The sequence below is a fragment of the Ambystoma mexicanum genome, chromosome 6p (genome assembly GCF_040938575.1).
Source record: "Ambystoma mexicanum isolate Mex_15411 chromosome 6p, UKY_AmexF1_1, whole genome shotgun sequence".
Lineage (NCBI taxonomy): Eukaryota > Metazoa > Chordata > Amphibia > Caudata > Ambystomatidae > Ambystoma > Ambystoma mexicanum.
In genome coordinates this window covers 278,541,719-278,567,352 of record NC_090935.1, presented here as the reverse complement: position 1 = coordinate 278,567,352, position 25,634 = coordinate 278,541,719, and the positions used below count along the sequence as shown (strand labels likewise).

The following is a 25,634-nucleotide window of genomic DNA, read 5'->3' as shown; positions in this document are numbered from 1 at the left end:
ATGGGTGCTTGGCCATCCCCCATCCTGCTCTCCTGGCACCAGTGTAGTGTCTAAATATCCCCAAATCACAAAGTGTTCTTTTGTGCCCTCTGGGACACACTATGAACATCATTCACAAACCAGCACATCCACACATGCCTCAATCTATCACTGACAAATTAAACATACATGTACAGCATGCTGTGGCAACTCCCACAACACTAACGGCAAAGGGTGTTGCTTGCCTTGTGAAGACCACACCAACACCATTGCAAGATCATCTTCCTATGACATCACAGACAATATGTGTGGCGGTAAATGTACTACAACATCCCTGCTGTTGTGTGGCAACCGCCACATAGTGGCTGAATTCAGAATGATATGCTACAGGGCTCACCCTTGTGTATGAAGTCCCACATTTGCTGTAAGACAATCCTACACAGGCCATCCTTAGTGAAAGACAACTCATTAGAACCACTTCAATTACCCCAGGATGTCCGTGGCTTCAACACATGTGTCATTTGTATGCCAGAACTTCCTACGGGCATGGATCTGACACACTAACAACGTAAGCAGCAACAGAAACACACATTTTATGATGAAAAGGTCTGCAAAGAGTCCCTCTGATAAACCCACTCCATCAGAGGCAGCATGCATGGTCACTCCTTCATCCACCTGCAAGAAGGTCTTAGGGAAAACAAGAACCATTGTGTGCACTACACAATGAACCTTCCATCTACTGGTTCCCATCTCCCATTACCCTGTGTCCCTCTTTCTTATCCCTGTACATAACTAATTAGGTGGGTGCACCTTCACCAATTTTAGCATAGCATATACAATAGAAGATGCAACTTAAGATGATTTGCAACAGTAATCACGCAATGTGAGGATTGCCACTTCTCCTACAACAATGGATGGATGACAGGCGCATGTGTCCCAACACGTAGCAAGTGTCTGTGCATGTTTAAGGAAATGCAGGTATATATCGTATGAGGTTCCCGGCGAAGGTGTCTGAGGGTGGATTCTACCCTCTCTGTCAGACGCTTTGCAAGATGCACCCGTTAGCTGTGCCACATTGCTCACCTTCAATGCCTACAATCAAGTCACTATGGATGACGCCGCAAGCAGATGCATGTAGCAGGTTATTCTGAACTTGGAAAGGAAACCTGGAAGGCAGGTTCCAAGTTTGCTTCATTCTTCCTTTAAATGGCATGTATGACCCCTTGTGTGCAGTATTTATCCTAACATGCCAGGTCACATATAATTGTAATCCTGGCACCAGGTCCTGCATTCTACACACTCAGATGTTCATGAATGGGAAGATGTTCATGAATGGGAACAAGGTGGGAAACCATAGAACTTGAATGGTTTGCCATTGTGCGGTCTTTGAAGAAGTTTAGATCATACTTGTATGGATCTACTTTTGTAATTCAAACAGACCACCAACCCTTGAGATGGTTAAGGCAGATGAAGGGGGAGAATTTTAAATTGTTAAGATGGTCAATCATGCTAAAGGGGTTTGATTTTACCATAGAACACAGGTCAGCGTGCAATCACCAAAATGCTGATGGTCTCTTCAGAAAGTATGACCGACTGGAGTAAGGAGATTCATCCAGGGGTGGATTAAATCCTCCTGTCCCTTAGTTTGGGGGGGACGGGTGTTAGGGAGAATTGTCAGAAATGTGCTAATTCCTCTCTACCTTAGAGACCCCCAGCAACTTTGCTGGATTTTAGGACTTTACATTTTTAACCTGGAGAGAGTGAGACCCTTTTTTCCACTCTCTCATTTATTTTAATGTGATTTTGAACGCTGTGTTTCATTTGGTTCTGGAGTCCGACAAATTCCATAGGCATCATCTTTTACATTGTGTCACACATCACCTTCAGTGCAGTGGCACAGGGAAGTCTTTCAGATTTCCCAAAGGTTTAAATACCTTCTCTTGGATAAACTACTGTTTCCAAAAAGCAGTGAAGTGAAATTGACTTTACTTATATTTGTAAATGTCTAGACCCAGCACACACTATCTTACACGAGGGTGCTGGAGGGGTTACTTACTATCCCCTTTTGATTAGCTAGTCATGTAACAATTTTATGTTACCCTTTCCTCAATGAATGGCTGTTGGCAGTGGTTTACTTTTAACTACCGTGGTGTGTTTTAACTGTGGGCTGCGTTCGCAGATGCAGTAAATCACCCAACGGTGCAATGTTTCTCAAAATGGCCCGGTCTTTTTTGCCTCTGGCTCCATGGTGTCTGGTGGGGCAGGAAGCGAGGGAGGTGCCCGAAAATCATGTGCTTAGTCTCCTAAGAGACAGGAATTCACTCTTAGGTGATTGGCCGGTTGGCTGTCTGGCAAGGACAGCCATCCTGCTGGGTGACTGACAGCTCGGCTGGAATGCATGGGAGAAACCTGCCTAAAAGTGAAGGCTTTTTAACTTGGAAAGCACTGGACAAAGGAATCCGAAGAAGAACTAGGAAGAGATGCCTGCTGCAACTCCTGGACTGTTGGTTTTCCAGGTGAAGCCCTGCTTATGTGCTGAAGCTCCAATTTCTTTACGATGAGAGAATCCCTGTAAGGTCAACTTCTCCCCTTGAGTTGGTGGGAACAATCAACTCCAAAGTAAGCCACCTGGATATCCTCTCCAAGCTGTTTCTGATTCCACTGCAGTTGCTGCTGGAAACCGAAGAGCCAGGGAGAGGAACACCAGATTGTGTGTGTTGCTTTTAAGTTGGCCAAGAGCTCCAGGAAGATCCACCGGACTCCCAGGAAGCTAGACTGACCGAGACTGAGCCACTTCAACCGATTTCTGGACCACAGATGCAAGGAAAGCCCATCTCAACAGCCAAGAGTCAGCGGTGGTGCTATTTGCTTAGACGTGAGGATCTGAAACCGCAAAGTGCCACTGAATAAAAGCTGGTCCTTTTCTGTCGCTGACCATCCCATTGCAGTGCAGGAGTCCTCCAGATGTCCTCTCTCTTGTCCCCACAACTGAGGCCCAGGAACACAGGATCTGCAGAGCTGCACAGGAACAGAAGCCAGCCAAAGCCCTTTTCCACTAACCTAAGGTACTGTAAAGTCTAAGAGAACTTACCTCTTGTTGTGTAGCCTCACTTGTCATCGTTGGAGACTTGTCTTGGTTGCTTCTGTAGAGTTGCTAACAGATTCATTACCTCACAAACTTAATCAGCTTGTGGCCCTACTTTGATTTCTTCTTTTCTACAAAGACTTCTAAAACATTGTACAAAACTTTTACTTACCTGCAAGAATTGCTTCAGCTCACCTTGACTTTTGTCCAATTGACTTTGGCCTGGCCTGGCTCCCTGAATAGCTATTCTTCCCTCTGACTCTGTGTTTAGCCCTCCTTCCAGGAAGGGGTTAACTGTCTTTGCATTGGGGGTTACCAAAAGTGCTTACCTACTTCAGAATATTTGTGAGATCTCTTGTTTTATTCTGAATATCCTTTTCTTTGACATTCTCCTAAGTATTGCCCTAAATGCAACAGTGATATATTCATGTCGACAGTGTTCTAACTATTGAAGTCACCTGAGGGTGTAGGGAGTGTCTGTGTGCCATCCCAAATGGGTATTTGCTGATTCAGGGAAACTCTGAGTGTGGGCCTCATTACGAGTACAGCGGTAGGGGGTTAACGGCACCGGTAAGGATGGCGGTACAATTAACCCCCTACTGCCGCATTCCGAGGTCCCTTAGCGGGTCCCACTAAGGCCGGCTGGTTTTACCAGCCGCCCTTAGCGGGAACCGCTGAGGAAACAGGAAGCTGTTAACGGGCCCGCTATTTGTGGGCACGTTATTAGCTCCTTCCCCATTCCCATTGAGCCCTATGGGTGTTCGAATGGGAATAGGGAATGGTTTTCAGAATGGGGACTTACCGGGTCCTCCAAGGTTGGAATCATCCGGTAAGTCCCCATTCCGACTACCCGGACTAATAGCACCATGGCAACATCCAAACTCATAATGAGGCCCTGTGTATTTTGGAGTGTATTTGTGTGTTATTATTATATTGCCCCTTCTAAAGAAGGCTTACTCAAACTGACCGTTAAATAAATTAATAATTGTTTAATCAAGAAACCTTGTGTGTAAGAGTTTATTAGAATACTTGTCACTGTGAATCTCTGTGTAACTCCCCTACAGCTCACATTGACCCCTATTGAGATAAGCTTGGCTGCTCAACACGCTATAAACCTGTGTAGTACAGACTTATACCAAAGGTTGGGTTTCTATTGCCAGGAGGCCAGGTTTGTTGTAATGCACTCAAAGGGTTCTGCATACAATCTTGCCTAACACAGCTATTTTTTGTATTGGTTTTTTTAAGTAATTTGTGAAACAGCATCCATACTATTTGAAAATGTAAAAATGTAAAAATACACCCAAAATCATGCTTGGATGCTAATAGCTACAAACCCCTAATTGGAAAGCATTGTCACCTCATAATGGCACCAGCGTAGCCAGGTCTGCTATGTGGTAATGCCCTCCGCCTCAGAGGTTAATTCCTAAATATATACCCCCTGCAAGGTTCTTGGTGAAGAGAATTGTGATAGATTGAAGTGCTCATAGATGCTTGGGTAAGCTTAAAGAATATCCTCAGCATTTCATTGCATGTGTCTGCGTTCCTGAAATCAGGATTTGTTTAGTAGAGTACTGCAGCCCCAGCAACTGAGGGATCATACTGAAGCCATGATCTTCCTGATGGCAGATTTAGCCACATAACAAAGATGCTATGAATTTCCGGGTGGTGCCATGGAAAGTAAAACAATCATGTGACAAGGTCAAGGACTTTAATTAGTTGTACTAATTCTGCAGTGTAGAAAAACGAGGTTTGAAAAATGTAAAACCTTGTGGGAAAAAACAGAATATTAGTTCTGTCCTCTTAAACAGAGTTGTTCAATGGCTGGCGTTATTGATCTTTTTTGATTTGCAGCCCTGGCTTGCTGTTTCTCAGCATACAGAGACAAATCACTATGCCTAGATAAAACAGCCATTGGCAATGCGAATAATATCTAGTTTTTTATATTAATCGCTACAAGCCCCCATGCATCCGAGCACTGAGATAACAGTTGATACTATTATCCAACAGTGTGGTATTGCGTGGTACTCAATTTATCAACCTCGGAAGGATCAAAGGTTGAGTTGGCACTGCCGAGATTTGAACCGGCATCAGCAGGCTGCACACAGGTTTCAGAAACAGGCGCTTAGCTCGTTGTGCAATCTGACCAGCAATAGTTTTGGTGTTTACTGCTGTTCTTTGTATTTTGCATTTATAGGCACAATGGTGGTTGGAGGAGGGGTCAAAGTTTCAAAGGAGGATGTATTAAGGGATGCAGGAGTGCAAGAGAATGAGAAGGGGAAAATAGAGCAAGGGAGAAGCTATTGATAGAGCGTGCCATCGAAGATGAGCAAGAGGAAAAATGAGGGAGAAAGGGTGAGAGTGAGAAGATAAGAAATAAAGCGAATGTGTGAGAGAAAGGATGAGAGGGGACAGAGTGAGGGGGTAAGCAAGGCGTAAAATAAGCAGTGTTGCCAAAGGGCTGTGTGGGAGTGCAAGGCAAGAAAAGTTCTTTCTTTTTCAATTAGTTGCAAACCAGAAGTAATCTGGATGGTACATTTATTAAGCTAACTACATCCTGTCTGGCAAAGACTAGTAAGCTTTAACTTTATTCTTTGAAGAGCCCTGCAATTCCATGTATTGCTACTTTAAAACACTGCATTGTCTCTGTGTTTTTCAGTAAAGTTTAGGTTAGTGTATCTAAATTTCATAGTGTAAGCTATATTTCATTTTGTTGGAGAAAGTGGGTCATATTGAAGAGTGAACACTTTTGAAAATGTACATGATCACACTTCCAAATGCTTTTTATGGCAAACCAAGTTATGTGACCTGTTGTTGGCATCATCTGTGCAACTGGTGCTCAACCCATGGTCTGATCTCAAATTCATTGACATCTTATCACCCTTTTGCTTTATACCAGTTACCCTGAAAGTGAGATGGCTGCAAAACTACAATATTCCATATAGCTTGCCTAGTTATCTGCTTGCTATGCCATCCACTATGCTTAGTCTCTTGCTTTCTTTCCTCTTACATAATAAATACACAAAACTAACTATATGTTTACGCAAAGTCGTGATCAATAGTTCCATCCAGTCTGTACATCTTCATATCAACTGCCATACCATAAACTGTAATTAGCCTCCAGAGCTTGCATGTCTCTAGGATTATGATTGCATCTGTGGGAGAGAGCTGGCCAAACCGGAGCTAGGAATTTAAGAGAAAACTGCAAGTAGCTGCTGGCATTTCATGCCAGGCCGCTGCTTCTCTACCCAGCCTTCACCTTATCCTAGGATGCAGGGCCCCAGGCCTGGTCTCCGCTGGAGTTTCGCACCTCGACGCCCTGACCACACACCACCTTGCTCACTTGTCCTGGAAACAGTTATTTCCAATTGGGGACATGTGGGTAATTTACTTTTAAGAGAAGCATGAATTGCCAAAGCCTTGTTCCATTAACAATAAATAAAAAAGTATCAGCACCAGAGATGGCGGCTCTGAGTGATAGTAGTGATAAATACCACTTTCATGGACGCGCACAGCTGGAATGCTGTGCTTGTGCTTAGCTCACTCGGGCTTGAGGACTGCTATCGGGACTTCCCTGCCCGCGAAAGTGGTAGTTAACGCTATATTGATAACAGTTTTTATCAATGATAGGTTAGTGCCATCTTATCCACCTGAAGGGGACAACTACCCTGCCTGCTGCAAAACCATACACGTCTCAGGCTATGAACTTAAACATTGTGAACTTTTATTGTTTATGAAACTTGTGAACTTCTCTTTACAGACCAAATGATTGGTTAAGCATACAAAATATGGTACACTGCCCTGAGCAACACTGAATGCACCTAGCTGCGCAGAGCCTTGCACTGAAAACTATTTTCTGAGCATTTTTAACATATTTATTTGTCAATCAATCAATTCTTTATTTTGACTAAAAAGTCATAAAAGTAATACATTGCAGTTTAAAACCAAAAAACGAAATATATACAACTATTCATTGGTTGCACGGATTCCGTTAAACGTGCAAATTTCCAGTAAATATGTTACTCCACTTCTAGGTGAGGATTGTGCAAAATAAAATACCAATTAAAACTAGATAAAAACAACATTTCACTAAAACATAAACTGGTATATAAAAATATAATTAATGTTATCAAAACTCTTATAATTGTGACAATATTCAAGGTGGGTGAGGAGAGCTAGCTCACAGCCTCACACCATCACTATTATGTGCCCTAACCAACAGTGGTCAAAGATACTAAGGGCAACATCTTCATCAGTGGACATGGTTAATACATGTTGCTCACACAATTTCCAGGATTTATGTATATACTGAGCAGTGGCAAAAACCACATGGGGCAAAACAGAAAGTTTACAGTAACATAATGCTTCTCCTGTAGATCGAATCCCTTCTGATGTGAAGATTGGTTGAAGATAATACCGCCTGAGTGTCTATAGTTTCTTGCAGATCAAGAGAAAATGAATCCCTGAATCGGATTGAATGCCGCACAAGGGCCAGTCATCTCTGTCATTAGAGTGACAAAATTTAGACACCGAAGCCAGGGGCAATTTTCCCAACCTAAATCATAGATATAATGCTCTTTCAAACAGGGGCTTAATTATGTCCAGATAACTTTCAAAGCCCATGACTGTTTTTTATTGTAAATTCTCCTGTCCAAGTTTCAAACTTCTTGCTGCTTCTAGCACATCTGTTTTTGATAGTGTGTTTGCAGTTTGTATTATTCTACAGTGACTTTGCCCTTCCATCGACAGAGGATTCCCCCAGGCACCTCCTTCACCCAGCTCCACTAAAGTGTTTTAATATGTCTTATCCAGAATATTTCTTGCCACCCTCCAATAACATCAAATGATCCACAGCCTCCCTATGTGTAATCAATCCCTCTGTGCGCCACAATCTTACCCAGTGGTGTTATGTATGTTGTGGGATGTTTTTACCCATGCATCCGAGCCCTACCACAAAAACTGTGCAGTACTGGCATTGAAAACATCATGATAGCCAGAGCTTCCCAGAAAATGCCCAGAGAAATGCATGAAGAATAGGCTGCCACCCATTTTTGCCGATGTTATGGGCACAGAAGGGCACTGCCTAAAACCACCATTGGACTACCCACACAGTAGCCTGAAACCATTGGGAATGGCAATGCTGATTGCCAAAAGCAACCTAGAACTGTGGGGAATTCATTTTCTTAAATCCCAAAAATGGTTGCATTACCAGTACTCACCACTATCAGAAAGCCGGCGTTTTAAAACCACCAGACTTTGTGTAAAACTGAATAAATGAACCCAAAGCAGGCCAAAGAAAGACTTACTGAGAGGTGGATACAATGTAAAGTTATATTCTGAAGTGACTTGAATGTTCATAACAAGACTGGCTGAGCTCTGCAGGTCTGCAGCAGCCTAACTGAAACTGGATTTAAAACTACCAAAAATCGAAAATGTTTAAATTAACTGAGTGACCTACTTTTGAGTGTCACATAGTTTGTCACTATTGAAATGTCATAGTTTTGAACTTAGAATCAGCATTCTAGCTGCATATGTAAAAATTGTCTTGACTTAAACTGGGGAACAAAAAGTGACATTTTATCTGAAACCTGGCTTAATGAAACTGAATTCTGCCCACCAGCTACCCCCGACAGGAGTTGAGACTTGCACAACAGCTGTGTTCCCAGGCCTAGCTGCCTTTTGCTGTTCCCACCAAAAGGGATATGACACTTCTCTGATTGAATTACCTGGGCTCTGCAGGAAATTGATCAAAGCCCAGTCCTGACTCAGGCAAATGTTTTATTGGCGGTGTCGTAAAAATGGCTTCCTCTGAACAATGCAACCCCCTTCACCCAGGCAGATGGTTTATTGCAGGGGTCATAAAAATGGCTTCCTCTTGGCAGAAACTGGGAGGGGGAGAAACTGGAGACAGAGGCTGAGCTTGAAGAAAGTGGAAAGACTGGTTTCTGTACCATGTGACCTGAAAAGACACACCCCTGTAGCCAGAATATGGTTTTAGAAAAAGATGAATAACTCATAGTATGGACTTGTCATAATTATTTAAATGATACCATAATTCTTGTGATTTTTCTGCCCACATTTTAAGAGGTTTTTAGAACCGGTGGTATGATCTGGGGGCAAACTAGCAGTTAAGAGGGTATTACTTAAAATGTCTGCATGTGAAAAGTCTGATACTTCATCAATTAATGCCTGCATGCCTTGCACACATTTGGGTAAATTTGAGTAAGAATCCGATATTGGTAACCCGACCAAAAAGCGCAAAAAGTTGTCATTTCTCAATGCAAGCTCTCAGGAAGAGCAGATTTGGACAGAGTATACCTCATGTGATATGTGATGGGTGCGTGTACTTTTAAACAGATGTGTACCTGTGTAAATATGTATTTGGGTCAAATATAGATTGTGTGTAAAGTTGACAGGGGTGGGTTCTCTGTATCATAAACAGACCTCATCATGATGACACTTCATTTCATTCCCCCAATCAAGGGGAAGAGGAGGAAGTGGCCAATGACAAGTGGAGAGGGGTAGGGCCTAGAAAGCTAGCCTCTCCACCCACTTTCAAAACACATAAAAGCTGACAGTCAGGACAGATAGAGACATTCAATTCCATTTGCTGCGGAGCATGCTGATCGACGACTTCACATCCAGAGGTCCAGACTTCAAATCCATCAATCTCCAGAACCTGTAGCAGTACCTAGAAAGCAGAGCAGTATCCAGAATCCAGAGAGGCTAGACCAGCAGAGCAGAGCTGACCCAGACCGCTGTTAGCAGAACCAGAGAGCTGACCCAGATCACTGTGAAGTGCCGAGACCAGACCGGAGTCCAGGCCAAAACCTGACCAGATCCGTGGCGAGGCCTATTTCTAAATATATTGTGAGTACCTAGCAGAACTGTGCAGAACCAATCTCTTAGTTAAAATAATATAATTCAATCTATTTTAATCTAACCAGAACTGCCTCCTAACTGTCACCTGTCATTTGCAAAGCTGTCACTTGTCATTTTCTAGCTGCAAGCTGTAACCTGTCGCTTTGAACTTTTAAAAGTTCAAATCCGAAAAACTACCTTTATTTAATCGTCCGTATCTCTGGAACCGTTTGGGTTAGGAACGAAATTTAACTTTCATCTGGAAGCTGAGATCCTAGGCTGTACTAGGACCCCAAAACGATAGTGCTACTCCTTGTAGTTCCTCTGCAATTTGGTTAAAAAACCAGCCACGTGTGAAAACAGCAGCTTCATTGCTTTCCTTTGCCAAAAATTCGTTTAACCTGCTAGTTACTCCTAGATCCTTGCTAAAGTGAGCCTGAACTCATCCCAAGTATATTTCACTCACCCTGAACCTCCTAAAGGGAATTAAAACCATTTTCAGCATATTTCTCACTGCATTGTCACCATATTCAAAGCATTTTGCCTGTGTTTCAAAACTCCTATCTGTTGTATAAGCTGCTGGGGGGGAATTGAACTGAATTCTATTTGATTGCATTCCTAAGAACTGTGTCATCTTCATCTCCTTACAGTGCATAAAAGGGGGGGTGAGTTGTCCAAGAAAGTGATTACATTGGGCCTCATTAAACGGTAGGCGGTGAGCCATGGCGCTATTAGCGCCATGGCTCATGCCAGTAAAATACCGGCACCGCCTTGGCGGAAAGGGGATTTACCGCCCCATTCCAAGGTTGGAGGGGCGGTAAATCCCCTTTCCGCCATTGCCCTTCCCCATTCCCATTTCTGCCCCATAGGGCTCTATGGAAATGGGGAAGGCGCTAATTACGGCACCGCAATTTTGCGGTGCCGTAATTAGCTCCGAGGTCCCTTAGCGGGTTGGATTTTAACGCCTGCAAGAAGCAGGCGTTAAATCCTCCAACCCGCAAAGGGACCTCGTAGTACGGCGGTAAGGGTTAATGGTCACCGTTGCCATTAACGGTGACCGTTAACCCTTACCGCCGTCCGTGTAATGAGGCCCATTGTCTTTTAGTGAAGTCCTATCAAGTCGATTTCTGTGCTGCATTCTTTTTCATCTGTGCAATTCATTGAAACCATAAAGCATTCTCTGATACTTTATTCCCCTGTTCCTAGTCATAAGTCACCAGAACTGTGCTATTGTAGGATTGCTTATTGCTGATTACTGCTCATATGCCTAAGTGTGCTATCAATTATTAATTTATTATCAAAGTGTGATATATCTATAAATTGTTTAATTTTTTTTTCAAATAAATCTTTTAAATTTGCAAAACAAACCTACTTCTTGGCTCAGTGGGGTCAGGGGGATTCTAAGAGAGGGGTGTTATACAGGGGTAGTCATCCAGAACTCATGAACTGGACATAAAGTTATATCAATAAGGGTTTTCATTCAGTATTCCAGACTAGGCGTTGATTTAGCTGTAGTGTTGAATTGAATATCTCTTACAATGTGTTGCCATTCAGTCAGCTAACTTTTCACATTTTACAGACACTCCTCTCACTAATGTCTTACTTCAGTGGTACACACAAAAGCTGGATTGTTTCTCATTTTATGTCTTGAGTACACATAAGTTCTGTTGACATTTAAAATATTAGTACACCATTACTAATCAAATATGTTTGCTTGCTAATCAAGACAATGTTAATGAGCAAACTCTAATAATCAATTTTTGAAAATTAATGTATGCCTTTGTAAGGTGGACGGGTGAGGGAATAGAGAGGGGAGGTTGAGTTTGGAATAAATGTTGTAGATTGGGTGTGGCTGGAGAGAGAGGGCTAGTCTGCATGGTGTGGGTAAAGAGAGAGGGTGTAGGATTGAGTAGAGAAAGATGGGGCAGCATAGGTGGGAATAGAGAGAGAGAGATGGGGAGAGTGAGTGAGTGAGTGGGTAGAGTGGGTTGATGGGGAGAGAGGAGGTGAGGATCCGATAGGGGTATGGTGGGTTGGTGGGGGTAGAGAGAGTTGGTAGGGTCAGAGGTGGTAGAGAGAGTTGGTAGGGTGGGTTGGAGTGGACAGAGTTGGGTGGGTGGGTGGGTAGGGGTAGAGAGTGTGGTTAGGGCAGGTGGGGTAGAGCAAGTTCGGTTTTAGAGATGGTGGGGTTGGGTAGATGGGTAGGGTAGAGAGAGTGGGGAAGAGTGAGTGGGGTTAGAACGGGTGAGTGGGGGTAGGGTGGGTTGGATAGAGAGATTGAGGGGTGGTTGGGTGAATGTAGAGAGAGTGGGGTAGCATGGTTGGGGGTAGAGAGAGGGGGAATAGGGTTGGTGGGGATAGTGAGAGCGGGGGAAGGGTGGGTGGGAGTAGAGAGGGGTATGTAGAGAAAGTGGGGTAGAGAGAGTGGGGTAGGGTCGGTGGATTGGGTCAGAGAGAGTGAAGGTACAGAGTGGTGGTACGGTGGGTGGGGGTAGGGTGGGTGGGTGTAGTTGGGTGCATGAGTGGGGATAGGTTGGGTGGGTGGGGGTAGAGGGTGGGGATAGAGAGAGTGGCATTATAGTGGGTGAGTGAGGTTTGGGTGGGTGGCTGTAGAGAGAGTAGGTATAGGGTGGGTGGGTGAAGGTAGGGTGGGTGGGGTAGGGTAGTTGATTGGATGTAGAGAGAGTGGGGGTAGGGTGGGTATGTGGGAGTAGAGGGAGTGCGGGTTGGTAGAGAGAGTGAATTGCCTGTCTTCCAAAAAGGCAAAGTAGGCACCATCCTATGGGCCCCATTCCTTTTAGGGAACCCGTGACAATGGATCAAAATAGTATTGATTTTGTCTCGGAAGAACATTACAATCAAGCTTTCTTAAATTGTTTCCAAAGATGGACAAAAAATGAATCAACTCAAAGAAACAAACTAAAACTTTACATTAAAGACTATAGAGAAAATGATGAATGTATGTGATGTACCCATAAACAACTTAAAGTACATAAACCAGAGACATCGGATTCACATAACAGTTTGTCTCTTAACAACTCATATTCTGGCAGTTGTCAGTTTGTAAAATGTGCTGATGCAAACTACGTATGTGTAATATACGTTACTGATGGTCCTCACCAAGACTCTTTCATTTTCTTGAATAAAGCGTAAATATTGTTTGTCTTCACTCTTTTGTAGACCCTTAATGTCGACACCCAAAAACAAGAGGTACCAAAGCAGTGCAGAAAATTAAAAACGTATCAGGAGATAATTTGCGAGGGGGGCCCCCACAATTTCGACTTCCTACGGGCCTCCAGAGGATTTAATCTGGCACTGAAAGGGAGGGGGAGGTTGGTTGGTAGAAAGAGTGGGGGTAGTGCGGGTAGGGATGGAGCAAGAAGTGAGAGGTTGGGTGTGGGTAGAGGGAGTGGGGGTAGGGTGGCTGTAGAGAGGATACAGGTAGAGAGAGTGGGACTTAGGGTAGGTGGATGGGGCTGGGGGGCATAGAGAATGTGGGGCTTCGGGTGGGTTGGGTAGAAAGATTGGGGCTTAGGGTGGATGAGGGAAGAAAGAGTGAGGCTTAGGGTGTGTGGGTGGTGATAGATAGAGTGGGGCTTAGGCTGGTGGGTGAGGGATAGGTAGAGTGGGGCCTGTGGTGGGTGGGTGGTTGAAAGATTGAGTAGGGTTTAGCGAGGGTTGGGGGATAGAGAAAGTGGGGCTTAGGGTTGGTGGGTGGACGATAGATAGTGGGGCTTGGGGTGGGTTGGGGGGTAGAGAGAGTGAGGCTTAGGGTGGGTGAGGGGTAGAGAGATTGGGGCTTAAGGTGGGTCAGTCATAGCAAGAGTGGGACTTAAGGTGGGTGGGTGGATGGTAGAGAGCGTAGGGTTTAGGGAGGGTGGGTGGGGGTAAGGAAGTGTGGGGCTGTTGTAAAGAAAGTGGGGGGGTCGATAGAGGTAGTGAGGGTAGACTGGCCTATTAACTTTCAGAAATCACTAAAGCAGCTGCTACTGCTTCTTTTCCAAAGCACAGGAATAATAAGGATGTGATATGTGTTACATTTGCAATAACTTTATTTATAGTGATATCTCTAGTGCGTACTAGACAAACTTTGCACTAAAATAACTGGTGTAATGATTACTCAACTCCTGCACCCTATATTTTCGTCCTTAGGGCCTCATCACAAGTGGGCGGTATCCCTGCGGTAAATCTGCTGGGATACCGTCCAACACAAATAGCGTTACCATAACTCAGGCCAGTGCTTTCAGTGTCAGATCCTGAGTTGCAGTGTGGCGTTAAGTCCCCATTCATAGTGAGTCCATTGGGCCCAATGGGGCATTTTCAGTGCTATTACCCAAGTGTTAATAGCGCTGGGGTAATAGCGCCGAAAATGGCCAGGAAGTGGCCAGATTTACTTCCAACTGGTAGCTGCCGGTAAATCTCAAGCTTTTCTGCCTACTCATAGTTGGACGGAGCAGTAATGTAGCAGTAAAAGAGTTACTACCGCATTTTTACAGCTCCGCCCAACCTGTGATGGCCGCCATAGATGAATGCAGTGGAGACTGAAGCTGATATGTTGGACAGATCTCTACCACAGGTACTCAACCCACCAAACTATTTACCAAGTATTTAACTGAAAAGCAGTGAGCTAATGTTAATTAAACTGCTGCCATGCATTCAATCCTCTGCCTTCTGCCCAGTGTTGGGTTCAGGGACCCGTCCAAAACCAACAATCGTAATAAAAGCCTACACACGTTCATCATGCTAGAACAAGACGAAGTTTGCAGTTCCTTATATTCACCACATATGACAGATGCACGGCTGTATATCTATATATATAAAAGTGAAAATATGAGGGCTTGTGGCAAAGCGTATGTTCCCTAGGCAATTCCACACTGTTTCACCAATCTGCACGACATTCTGCACAGTCACCTGTTAGGACCCTTGGGACATTACTGACTACATGACATCTGCACACCTCACATCTTTCCCCTGATTTCAGCAAAAGTGAACCTATGGGTGTGGGTTTGTCGCTTTTTCATATGTTTCCTATACAATTCCACACTGTTTCACCAATCTGCAAAAAATGTGGCACAGTCACATGTTAGGACCCTCTGGACATTAATGGCTACATGGCATCTGGACACCCCACTCATTTACCCAGATTGCAGCAAAAGTGAAAACAGTGTGGGTTTGTGGCTTCGCATATGTTCCCTATACAATTCCAGATCGTTTCACCAACCTGTAACTAATTTTGCAGTCACCTGTTAGGCCCCTCAGACATTACTGGCTACAAGACATTTGGACAACCCACCCCGTTCCCTGGATTTCAGCAAAAGGGAAAATGTGGGTTTATGGGTTTGTGGCTTCGCGTATGTTCCGTATACAATTCCAGACCCTTCCACAAATCTGCACCACATTTTGCCCAGTCACCTGTTAGAACCCTCCGTACATTACTGGCTACATGACATTTGGACACTCCACCCCGTTCTCTGGATTTCAGCAAAAGTCAACATTTGTTTGTGGGTTTGAGGCTTGTCAAAGCTTCGTTCCCTATACAATTCCACACTGTTTCATCAATCTGCTCCAAATTTTGCAGAGTTACCTGTACCTATGAGGGAATGAAAGCCTGGGCAACACCGGGTGTATTAGCTAGTAAATACTAAATACCCAACTGTAGCAGACTTCTTTACCGCACTAAAACAATTCAAGGGGCCCTGGCAGTCGTTACTTTGCCAAATTATAAATGGTTACATGCCGAGTTTTACACGCAATGAACGATAACAAAGGGAAACAGAGGCCCTCATTACAACACTGGCGGTAACCCATGGCGCTATTAGCACCATGGTTGCTGCCGGTGTTGTAACGAGTTCGCCAATGTTCAATGGGAAATTACCACCCCATTCCAAGGTTGGCGGGGCGGTAATTCCCCATTGAACATTGGCCCTTCCCTATTCCCATTTTTGCCCCATAGGGCTCAATGGCACTGGGGAAGGTGGTAATTACGGTACCGCAAATTGCGATACCGTAATTACCTCGAAGGTCCCTTTGCAGGTCCCTACTTTAACAGCTGGTCCAGACCAGCCATTCAGGTCAGGTCCCGCAAAGGGACCTCGTAATTAGGCGCTAAGGGGTTAATAGCGCTGCAGCCTTTTACGGCGCTGTTAACCCCTTAGCGCCAGGGTCGTAATGATCCCCAGAGCCTAGATAAACCTGTAATTGTCAAAATATAACAAGGCTTTACTTGAGAGCCTTCAACGAAGCTGTGAGCAGATTGCTCTTTTAAATCTGAAATCTCCCCTTGGTGCATGAGAAGACTCCAGGCTCTCGAGACACCACCCGAGGCTTGCCATTGCCATACTCGGAATGCTGATCCACCCCCTCGAAAACCAGACTCTCTACCCAACCTTGGTCACACATTACACGCCTTAGGATAACACTGTTAAGTTGCGACTTTACATTCGACTCGCCTCCTATGAACAAAACGCCTTCCATTACACGCCCCGGCAGTCATTCCTTTTAACTCTTTTTTTATGTCAAGCGAATATTCAGCAAACCCTTTATCGATGCACAATTGCGGACGAAGTGGAAACAGGACACACAAAAGGGGCTGGCGGAACAGTTACATTAAAAGACGGACCGGACATCAAGTAACGTCGTTAGCCTCTGAGAGGGGGGAAGAACCGAATTCTGCCACCCCACATATTCGTGTCAAGAAGGCTAGCAATCTCTCTCAAAATCAAACCCGACAGATGGCGGAGTTCCTGGTGGCGGACCCCTAAAGTACGTGCCTCGGGAGAAGGGTGTACGTGAAACAGCCCAAAATAGCCCACAAAGACAAATAACTACTCAGCTGAGAAATGGGAAGCCCGGCCGATTTCCTTCTTACAAACCTGTCGATTGGAGCAAATCTTGTTAGGGAGCGCCTCATTTGCTATTACAGTGGAGGAGTTTGGTAAAAACATTTTAGTGAGTTGAGCATTCTATTCCGTACGATTCCTGGTTGCCATAGCAATCGGATATTGTTCAGAACCCCGTTTCCCGCTCTCTCTTTCGTAAAAATGGTTTTGGCAAACGTGTGGCGTGCGCGACAAATATGCGCCAAAAACTAAAAATATATGTCTTGCCCGTTTCGAGGTGCAGTTTAGAAAGAACGAATATTTATGCCCCAACCAGTGTGCCTTCGCTCTCATTCGTGGGGTTTGCCTGATTTTTTACACATTAAAAACGTCTTTCCTTTTAGTCCCATCATTCAATTGAGTGTTCTTCTTTCACTTGCAGAATTGGCATAGAGCTGTTCACGCTGGCTCATAACCCGTGCATCCGTCCATTTTGGACCCATTACATAGCAATAACTCATTCCTCTTTTCCCCCCCCAGAAAAGGTGTAACATGAGTCTTGCTTTGTTTGGCATAAAAGGCCGCAGATTTATTTTCACAATATCATAACCACCACTGCACACATTAGTGGAAATAGTTCTGAAGATGCGGCGACTGCTCCGTGTACAAAAACATGCTTCCCCCTTTCCTTCCAACAGTCCATCATAGGCCCAACTCTCCCAACCCTTTGCGCCTGAGCCTCGCCTGCCCATGCAGGTGTTCGGGGGCGGGGAGAGTGCCGTTTCCTTGGGGGAAGCTGAGCCCTTGTTGTTCCCCCCAGACGCCCCTGCCGTGTTAGGCTCCCAAGGGGCGCTGGTCTGAGAAGAGCGAAGACCCTTCCAGCTTTCTCCTGGCTCATCCGGAGTCTGTCTCTTGTGTTTGGTTGCCCAAACACCGCCACACCGCCTGTTGTCCTGCGACGTCGACGATCAGGCCTCCTTGCATGTTCTGTTTGTAGGGTGGGTGGGTGGAAAACGAAGTCCTGTGTTGGCAGGCGGGCGTCCCACTGCCAAGGCTGGATGCTGCCTGCAGTGGGAAGCCCACTCACTATAAAGGGGGTAGCCCCTCCCCTTTCTATTGTTGCCCCCTTCGCGGGCTTTTTTCCTTTTTTGGCGCGCTGCGCTGTTTCGCGGGTTTTGCCCCCGTTTTGCCGCGCTTCGGCGGGCACCTCCCCTCCATCCTGTGGAGGAGGGAGGGGGAGTCTTTAGGAGGAGGACACCGCCCGGGTTATCGGGGTGCCTCCTCCATTTCGGGATTTCTCGTCGTCACCTTCATTCTAACGGTTGCGCGGTAGGATACTACTTCAGGTGGGAGCGGCAAATGTGGTAAAACGATTATTTTGTGCAAAGGGGTTTGATGAATAGTGTTAATAAGTGACCATACATAGCACAGAATGAGCAGAATCATTTTTTCTGAGTGAAGCCTTGAGAGTTGATTGCTGATAGACCCATTTTGTGTGTGAGTTAATTGTATTTTACATGCGCGACTAGAGTTAAGTGTCTTTATTTCTATTGACAAGTAAGGTGTGAGTGTTTGTGTGTATGGCCGTGGAGGGTGGATGAGCCGCGTATACCTGTGGACATGGGCGAAGCACAATATGTGAGTGGACTGCTTCTGAAGTATTTGTTTAGTGTGTGCCAGTGACATGTTGATGGGGGCATATATTGCTTGAGTTGGTGAGATGTATGTGAGAGCCCTGAGTGTACTGTATGTGTGGCAAGCATGCATTCATGATTAGACTATGAGCAAGTAAAATGGGCTGGGTGAGTGCAGCATATGTGGTGGAGTAAAAAGTGTATGCCCGTATTTTGTCTGGGTGAGTAGCTTGTGTGCATGTGTCTATGTGTTTTCATTTATTTGTGAAGTGCATCAGCGCTGCACATGGAGTACATAACTATGTAGTCCATGTTGTCCTGGTGAACTGGGTTGGACCGGACCAGCAGGCCACAGAGTAACCACTATATACCACACTCAATGTCCAGTCTAGCTTGGAAGGAAAAGATTAGCCTGGCAAACCTTCTTCAGAAAATATAACAGTAGGTGGGCTACCACCTGAGTTGCTGGCTCAACTATCACACAACAGTCAATTCATGGTTTGGCCCTGGGAAAATCTATTTAAGTATAGCAACCGACATCTTTCACATCCTATCTACACACGTATTGACACTCCCATTTTCTTTTGCACTTTCCCCATCCTGTTGGACCCTACTCAGTCTACCTCCCTCATTCTCAAGAAAGTCAGAAAGAGTGCTCGCTGAGGCGAGTGGACGGAGCAACACCCGTGCTGTGCACCGCATCAAGGTCTCTGGTTGCTTTTGCCCAGAGAGCTAAGGATTATCTCAATTTAAGATTATCTTCTGGGGCCTGGGGCCTCAATACCTTCAATCTCTTTTCCTAAATACCTTCCTTCTCGAGCTCTTCGCTCAATAATACTGTACACAAGAATTGAATATACATGCATACCAGGCTGCAGTCAGTATACTGGTGGTTGCCACTGTATTAGATACAGTTAATTATTAGCTTACTCTTTTTCCATTTCAATCTTTGCTATAGGTGGCTGCCATGGGCTCCCTCTCCCATGGGGCTTTTCATGGCCAGGGAGTTGGCCACTATTTCCCCCTGGCATTGATAGTCATTTTTGCCCGCATTGATAGGGGGCAGATCTGACTTCTCTATATATTCCGTTTCTCAGCTGCACCGACATTGGCTGAGATAACCTCCAGGCTCAACCTTGCTGCCCCTGGGTCACGTCCTGTTGGAATGACAGAAAGGGGGCAGGTATCCCCTAGGTGCAGGCCCACCTCTCTCCACACTGAGGCATCTGGGTGGGGCTGATAATGACTGAACAGCCCATGCACACCCCCCACATGGCATTCGCCAGCACTTGAGTTCCTACCCTATGCTAGGAAGGCCTGTCTCCCCATCCAGCTTGGCCACCACTCAAGCAATGCATGCAGACTCTCTCCGGTGCAACCGGTACTCCCGGTTTTCCTATTCCAGGATGGGCCCCTCCACATGGTCATCCTGGCCGCCCTGGTGTTAAGGGTGCCTGGGGCTTCCTGCCACAATGGGATCCCGGAGCACCAACGCATCCCTCCATCACCTCACCAACCCCATCTGTCTGCAGTGTGGACAGTATTCCAGGAAAGCCATCACCTTCACCCAAGCTACACGACTTCCGTGCCTTGATGCATCACTCTAACCCGTGCCACACTGCTCAAACGGCCTGGATCACTGCTGTCTTCTCTCACAAGGCTTTCAATTCTTCAGAGGCCACTGCTGACATAAATACTGGCATGTTGGTGCTCCTTCATGCCTTGAAGGGCTGCTTGAGGCTATGGCCCCTGCCTGCGAGCGAACAACGTGGAGCTCCTACTCCCACTTTTTTCTCCAACCATTCTTGGTAACATTTCATTTCTCTCTTTCTCTCTCATTGCACAGTCCTCAAGAATGTCCATTGTCACTATTCATAAGGGAGTGACTTACCACCGTCCTGACACCCAACATTCCAAGGGCTCCCCATGACAGCTTGGTTTAGCATTGCTACTTTTTGACCATCAAGCATAGGAAAGTGCTACATCTGTTATAGGTGATGGTGTGGTGATCATTGCCCGAATGGGTAAACGCCCTATGCTTATTCATGTGGCCATATTTGCATTTTTGGGATACTCATGATGTACAAATAAATGTACTTACATGTATGATAAGAGTGTTGGGAAACCATTGCATCCGCAGATGAGCATTTATAGAACATAGCAAAGACATTTGAGTGGTTAAGTGATATGATTTCTTGGGGTAAGGATTTCCTAGTGCAGGTTTAGGCCTGATCATATTCAAAAGGTGTACCAGAGGATGAGGTAGTACCCTGAGGTCATCATAGCATTCAATCACGGGATGGGATCAGCATCGATTAAGGCAGCATCAAGGGTGTATTAAACCAAGATAGTTCACAATGCAGTGTCACAGATGGCCTCAGCAGCACACCAACTCCCAACGCCAGTTCAAGGGTTTTTGTTAAGTTTTGATAAAGGGGCTCTAAGGGTATTCCCTCTCCCCCCTGGAGAAAGCAAGACCCACCTGAACCCAGGCATCGCTACTTCCCAGGTTAGTAAGTAGCAGCTCTTTCAATGTTTTCTGTACTCGCTTACTTACTGTACCGGCCGGGTTACCCCTTATCTCATACACCATTCTCCACCTAATGGCATTTAGATCCATACTATATATGTAACTTGCCTGCAACCTACCAATCATGGGCCTCATCAGGGGCTGGGAGGAGTGCCATAAATGCAGCTGTATTGCTATTACCGGCGCATTACGGCTCTGCCCAATCTCCAGCCTTCCGCCCTTTTTCGGTGCTATTGCCACCAGCACTAATACTGCTGGCGGTAATAGCACCAAAAAACCCCATAGAGTCCTATGGACTCTCAACAAAATGGGGATTTAAAGCCTTACCACTACTCAGGATCCAACTCAAATTGTGTAGGACTGAGAAGAGGTAACCCCATTTGTGTTGGCAGCATCTTGGCACAATTACCACCGGGATACCGCCAAGGCTGGGATGAGGCCCCTGCATGGCTCTTCAGCCCTGTGCTGTATATGTAACTTGCCTGCAACCTACCTGATTATGGGCCTCATCAGGGTTTGGGAGGAGCAGCAAGAATGCAGCAGTAACGCTATTGCTGCTGCATCACTACCCCACTGATTCCCGAGTTTGGGCGGAAAGTTAGAGATTCGCCTCCAGCTTTGAGCTGGAGATAAATCTCGACCTTTCCCCCCATTTTTGGTGCAATCACTGCTGGCGCTATTACTGCCGGCGGTAAAAGCACCAAATATCCCCATAGAGTCCTATGGACTCTTCAAAAATGGGCACTTACAGCCATACTGCAACTCGACTGACCGAGTTGCGGTAATACTATTGGCATTTGCGGTATCCCTGAGTAATTAAGGCTGGGATACCGCCAAGGCTTTGATGAGGCCCTATGACTCTTCAGCCTTGTGCTGCATATGTAACTTCCCTGCAACCTACCTAATTATGACTTTTCAGTCTTGTGCTGCTTATGTAACTTGCCTGCAACCTACCTAATTAAGACTTTTCTCTCTTGTGCTGCTCATGTAACTTGCCTGCAACCTACCTAATTATGACTTTTCAGTCTTGTGCTGCATATGTAACTTCCCTGCAACCTACCTAATTATGACTTTTCAGTCTTGTGCTGCTTATGTAACTTGCCTGCAACCTACCTAATTATGACTTTTCAGTCTTGTGCTGCTTATGTAACTTGCCTGCAACCTACCTAATTAAGACTTTTCTCTCTTGTGCTGCTCATGTAACTTGCCTGCAACCTACCTAATTATGACTTTTCAGTCTTGTGCTGCATATGTAACTTGCCTGCAACCTACCATTATGACTCTTCAGCCTTGTGCTGAGTATGTAATCTACCTACAACCTACCTGATTATGACTATTCAGCCTTGTGCTGTATATGTAACTTGCCTATAACACCTGACAACATCTTGTAATACCATATCCACTGTAACTGGCGTCTGAATGCGCTATGAATGCAAACATAAATAAATAAACATAAATATGTACTGAATTACAGTACTTAAACTAATGCTCAAGCGAAGCAGAATCATATTAAAACGTTTTAATCAACTGTACTGTCATTTGTATTTTTGCTTCTTTCATGAATGTGTTACTAAATTATGCAACCCTTTGACTAATAAGGCCAGGGGTTACAACTAGATGAATAGTGTGTGGCTAGTGTGTTCTGTAAATATAAAAGGGCCTTTATTAATGTGTGCAGGGAAGTGGGAAGACTGGTGGAGGGGATGGAGAAATGGGCATTGTGGGAGTAGTCCTGCAACATGGGTTTGATTCCTGATCTGGAGCTTAAAAGCTGCATTCACACTTGGGAAAAACAGATTGACCAATCCCAATCTTGCTTTCCCGGGCGCGATTCTACATTCACGACCCGCACCCGCGGTATAATAACGGCGGTCATTTATGAACATGTTTTTCATGACTGCTATCATCCGAAAGGGGACGTGGGCCCTTTTCCTTTTTAATAGTGGTGGCAAGTGTTTTACCTTTTCTTTTTCCATCCGGAGATGGGCTTGCGCACTCCTGGCTGAGCTCATCACCCTATGGAGAAAAAAAGATAACCATTTGCATCACAGTGAAATCCCAGAGTGCGAATGGCTGTGGGCTGCCATCGCTGGTAATGGCCCACAGCCCTAGTCTACATTACCGAGGGCTGGCGGGCCGTTACGGCCATGTCAGCCCCCCGCTGCTGGTGGTGAATGCCGCAGGAGACCAATATTAAGCATCATGTAAATCACGAGCAAATAAATAAAAATATGTATGTTGATAGAGCATGCACTGTAAATTTAGCATGGTTGATGACACATCATCTAGTGGCAGTGTGGCGGTCAGGCCGGTTACTGTCATATGGGAACAGGCTGAGAGCAGGTGCAAAAGAAACATGCATCAGAACCCCAGTTAGAGCACTTGAGAACCCTTCAACATGCAGCTGATGCGGCAGCTCCTTTTTCTGTTGGTTACTCTGCGGGCACAGTAGAGGAACACCAGGCCAAGGACAGGTGTTTGTGTCTTGCATGTGAAGCTCTGCTTAGACTAGAAAGGTTTCAATTGCAGGAGTGCTTTGTGCTTATATGTGCTGAAAGCAGATACCACCTCTTCTCTACTAATTCAGTGTTTTGCAGAACTGTTGGCCTCATTCCGAGTCCGGCGGTGACCCTGCGGGTGCTACCGCCGGATTGCCGCCAGACTCAGAATAATTTACTGGTGCCTGACTTCCCGGTGCCAGCGGCTCATTCCGAGTCCGGCGGCCGGGAATTCAGGCGCCGGTATATCCCGTGGGACTCATTGAGAGTGGGGACACGGGAGCACCGGCACCGCTGCTAACGGTGCTCCCTTGAAAAGTCTGCCTACCGTGACTGTTGCGCCCAGCAGGATTTAGACATGTCGGGCACAGCGGCTCTGGCAGACAGACTTGTATTTTTCCGGTCTGGAAACAAGATTGCCGGTGAGCTTACCGGCACCTTTGTTTCTGGACCAGCAAACTTATAATGAGGCCTATATCTTTATTTATCTGAAAAGCAAATTGGTGTTTGTCTGTGAAGCTTCTGTTGGGTCAGTCGAAGAAATAGAGTTGATCCAAACTATTGCTGTGACCACCACACACCCTCGGACAGTGCATCAAGACCAACAACATCTCTTATTTTAGTCAGTAATAAACCTTGCAAATGGCCAGAGCAGGTGAAGACTATGCAGAATTCCATGTCTGAGAAGTATGCAGCCTTCCAGGTGCAGGCAGTCCCATTATGTAACTGATATCTCTCAGTAAATGCGATACATTCCAACTCAACCTTTCCTAAATGCGACAAAAAAGCCAAGCCTCCAACTGATGTAGGAAGTCAGTGGCCTTTGGTGACTACATCAGTGCCATAGCCAGAGAAGACTAGCCCTTGTCCTTTTATATCACGCACAGTGGCAATGAACGTGACGCTGGGGCAATCAAAAACATGTGTGGTCAATATGTTGTAAATTACGCATAGTAGTTGATTCGTTTTCTGAAAAGATTGTTGTGCAACTGTTATTTATTTTTTTAGGCACCTGACTATTTTATCAAACCATTATTATTGAATGCTGTTTAGGCAAGATCATCTAAATGTAAAGGAAAAGAAAGAACATCAATTACTTGAAAATACATTTTCTGATATTTTCCAAACATGTGCAATCATTTTCACTAGCTGGTCGGCGTTCAATTTAAAGAACAAGCTTCCCTTTATCTTCATCACCTGTCAACTGGCTCGCCTAAAAGCTGGACTTCTTATGCTGTACTCCTCAATATATTTCAAATGAGGTCCAGTTACAAGTCAGCAGTAAGATTCACGAAGGCGTTATTACATTTCATGTAAGTTGCAGTCAAAACCTAAACCTTTTTAATGATAAGGGACACCCACCGGTCCCATCAATCACTCATCTCACCCCTAAAGGACACTCTTATTTGGACCACTTATACAAAGCATCTACCCAGCATTCCATCATTTTCAGGGCTGCAAGGCACGGGTCATTCAGCAACATTTCATCTCTCATTGAGTACAGCTAGCAGGACAAGCAAACAGGCCACAGCAGACCTTCTTCCAACCATCTTTCTTAATTTGTGTAAAGGTTGTACTAACCGGATCAATTTCAGACACCAGGTTGTCCATCCTCAAGGTAACAGAGAAGCAGCCCCGCGAATGATCAGTTTCTTCAAACTCCCCCTTATATGCCTGGGGACCCGGGAACCAGCAACACATATTCATCGTCAATTGCACAACTGTCTGTATTCTTTTCATGTCAGAAGTTCAATGAAGGGTGACTTAGTTTAAACAATAGTCCGGGGATGAGGCCATTCTTATGAAATGTAGTTCCACCCTAAATCAAACTGCACCCTTTAAGAACAAATGCATCAATGACACATGTCTGCTCTCATGGAATTAGATGTGATACTAAAATGGAAAAACATGGCCCATTGGCGTGCTTAGAAAACATTAGTCAGTCAACCAGATCTCTAACATAGGCACACACTTCCTTCAGAGGAGTTTTACTCTACATCTGCAAAAGTGTAAGAAGTGAGTTCAAATTGCAAGCCCTCCATGTCTATAGTGTTCAGCTTCCTGAGGAAGTGAAGATGGAGTTGTTTGCATGTGAAGTTAGGCATAGGTGGGAACCTTCCTGAGGCGATGTGACATTGTGCATGACTCACATTCTAATCCACCTGTTCAAATGTTATAAACCGCACTGGCACATTTCTACTTGCACAGCACAGAACAATTGAGCCAGGTGTT

At 45.3% G+C, this 25,634-nt stretch overlaps 1 protein-coding gene across 2 annotated transcripts in view; it reads right to left on the bottom strand.

Moving 5' to 3' along the window:
• The window catches only part of LOC138511377 (uncharacterized), a 333,915-nt gene extending 308,864 nt beyond the window's left edge, over positions 1–25,051 (bottom strand). The window contains exons 1-2 of one of the 2 annotated variants that reach the window (XM_069627000.1): positions 24,984–25,032; positions 22,866–22,920 (exon numbers count right to left, since the gene is read on the bottom strand). In XM_069627000.1, coding sequence (XP_069483101.1) covers positions 22,866–22,916 — 51 coding nt within the window. In that variant the 5' untranslated portion in view covers positions 22,917–22,920; positions 24,984–25,032. Of the gene's footprint in view, positions 1–22,865; positions 22,921–24,983 lie in introns of both variants that reach the window. The other variant, XM_069627001.1, reaches the window with a different exon arrangement.
• Between the last annotated feature and the right edge of the window lie 583 nt (positions 25,052–25,634).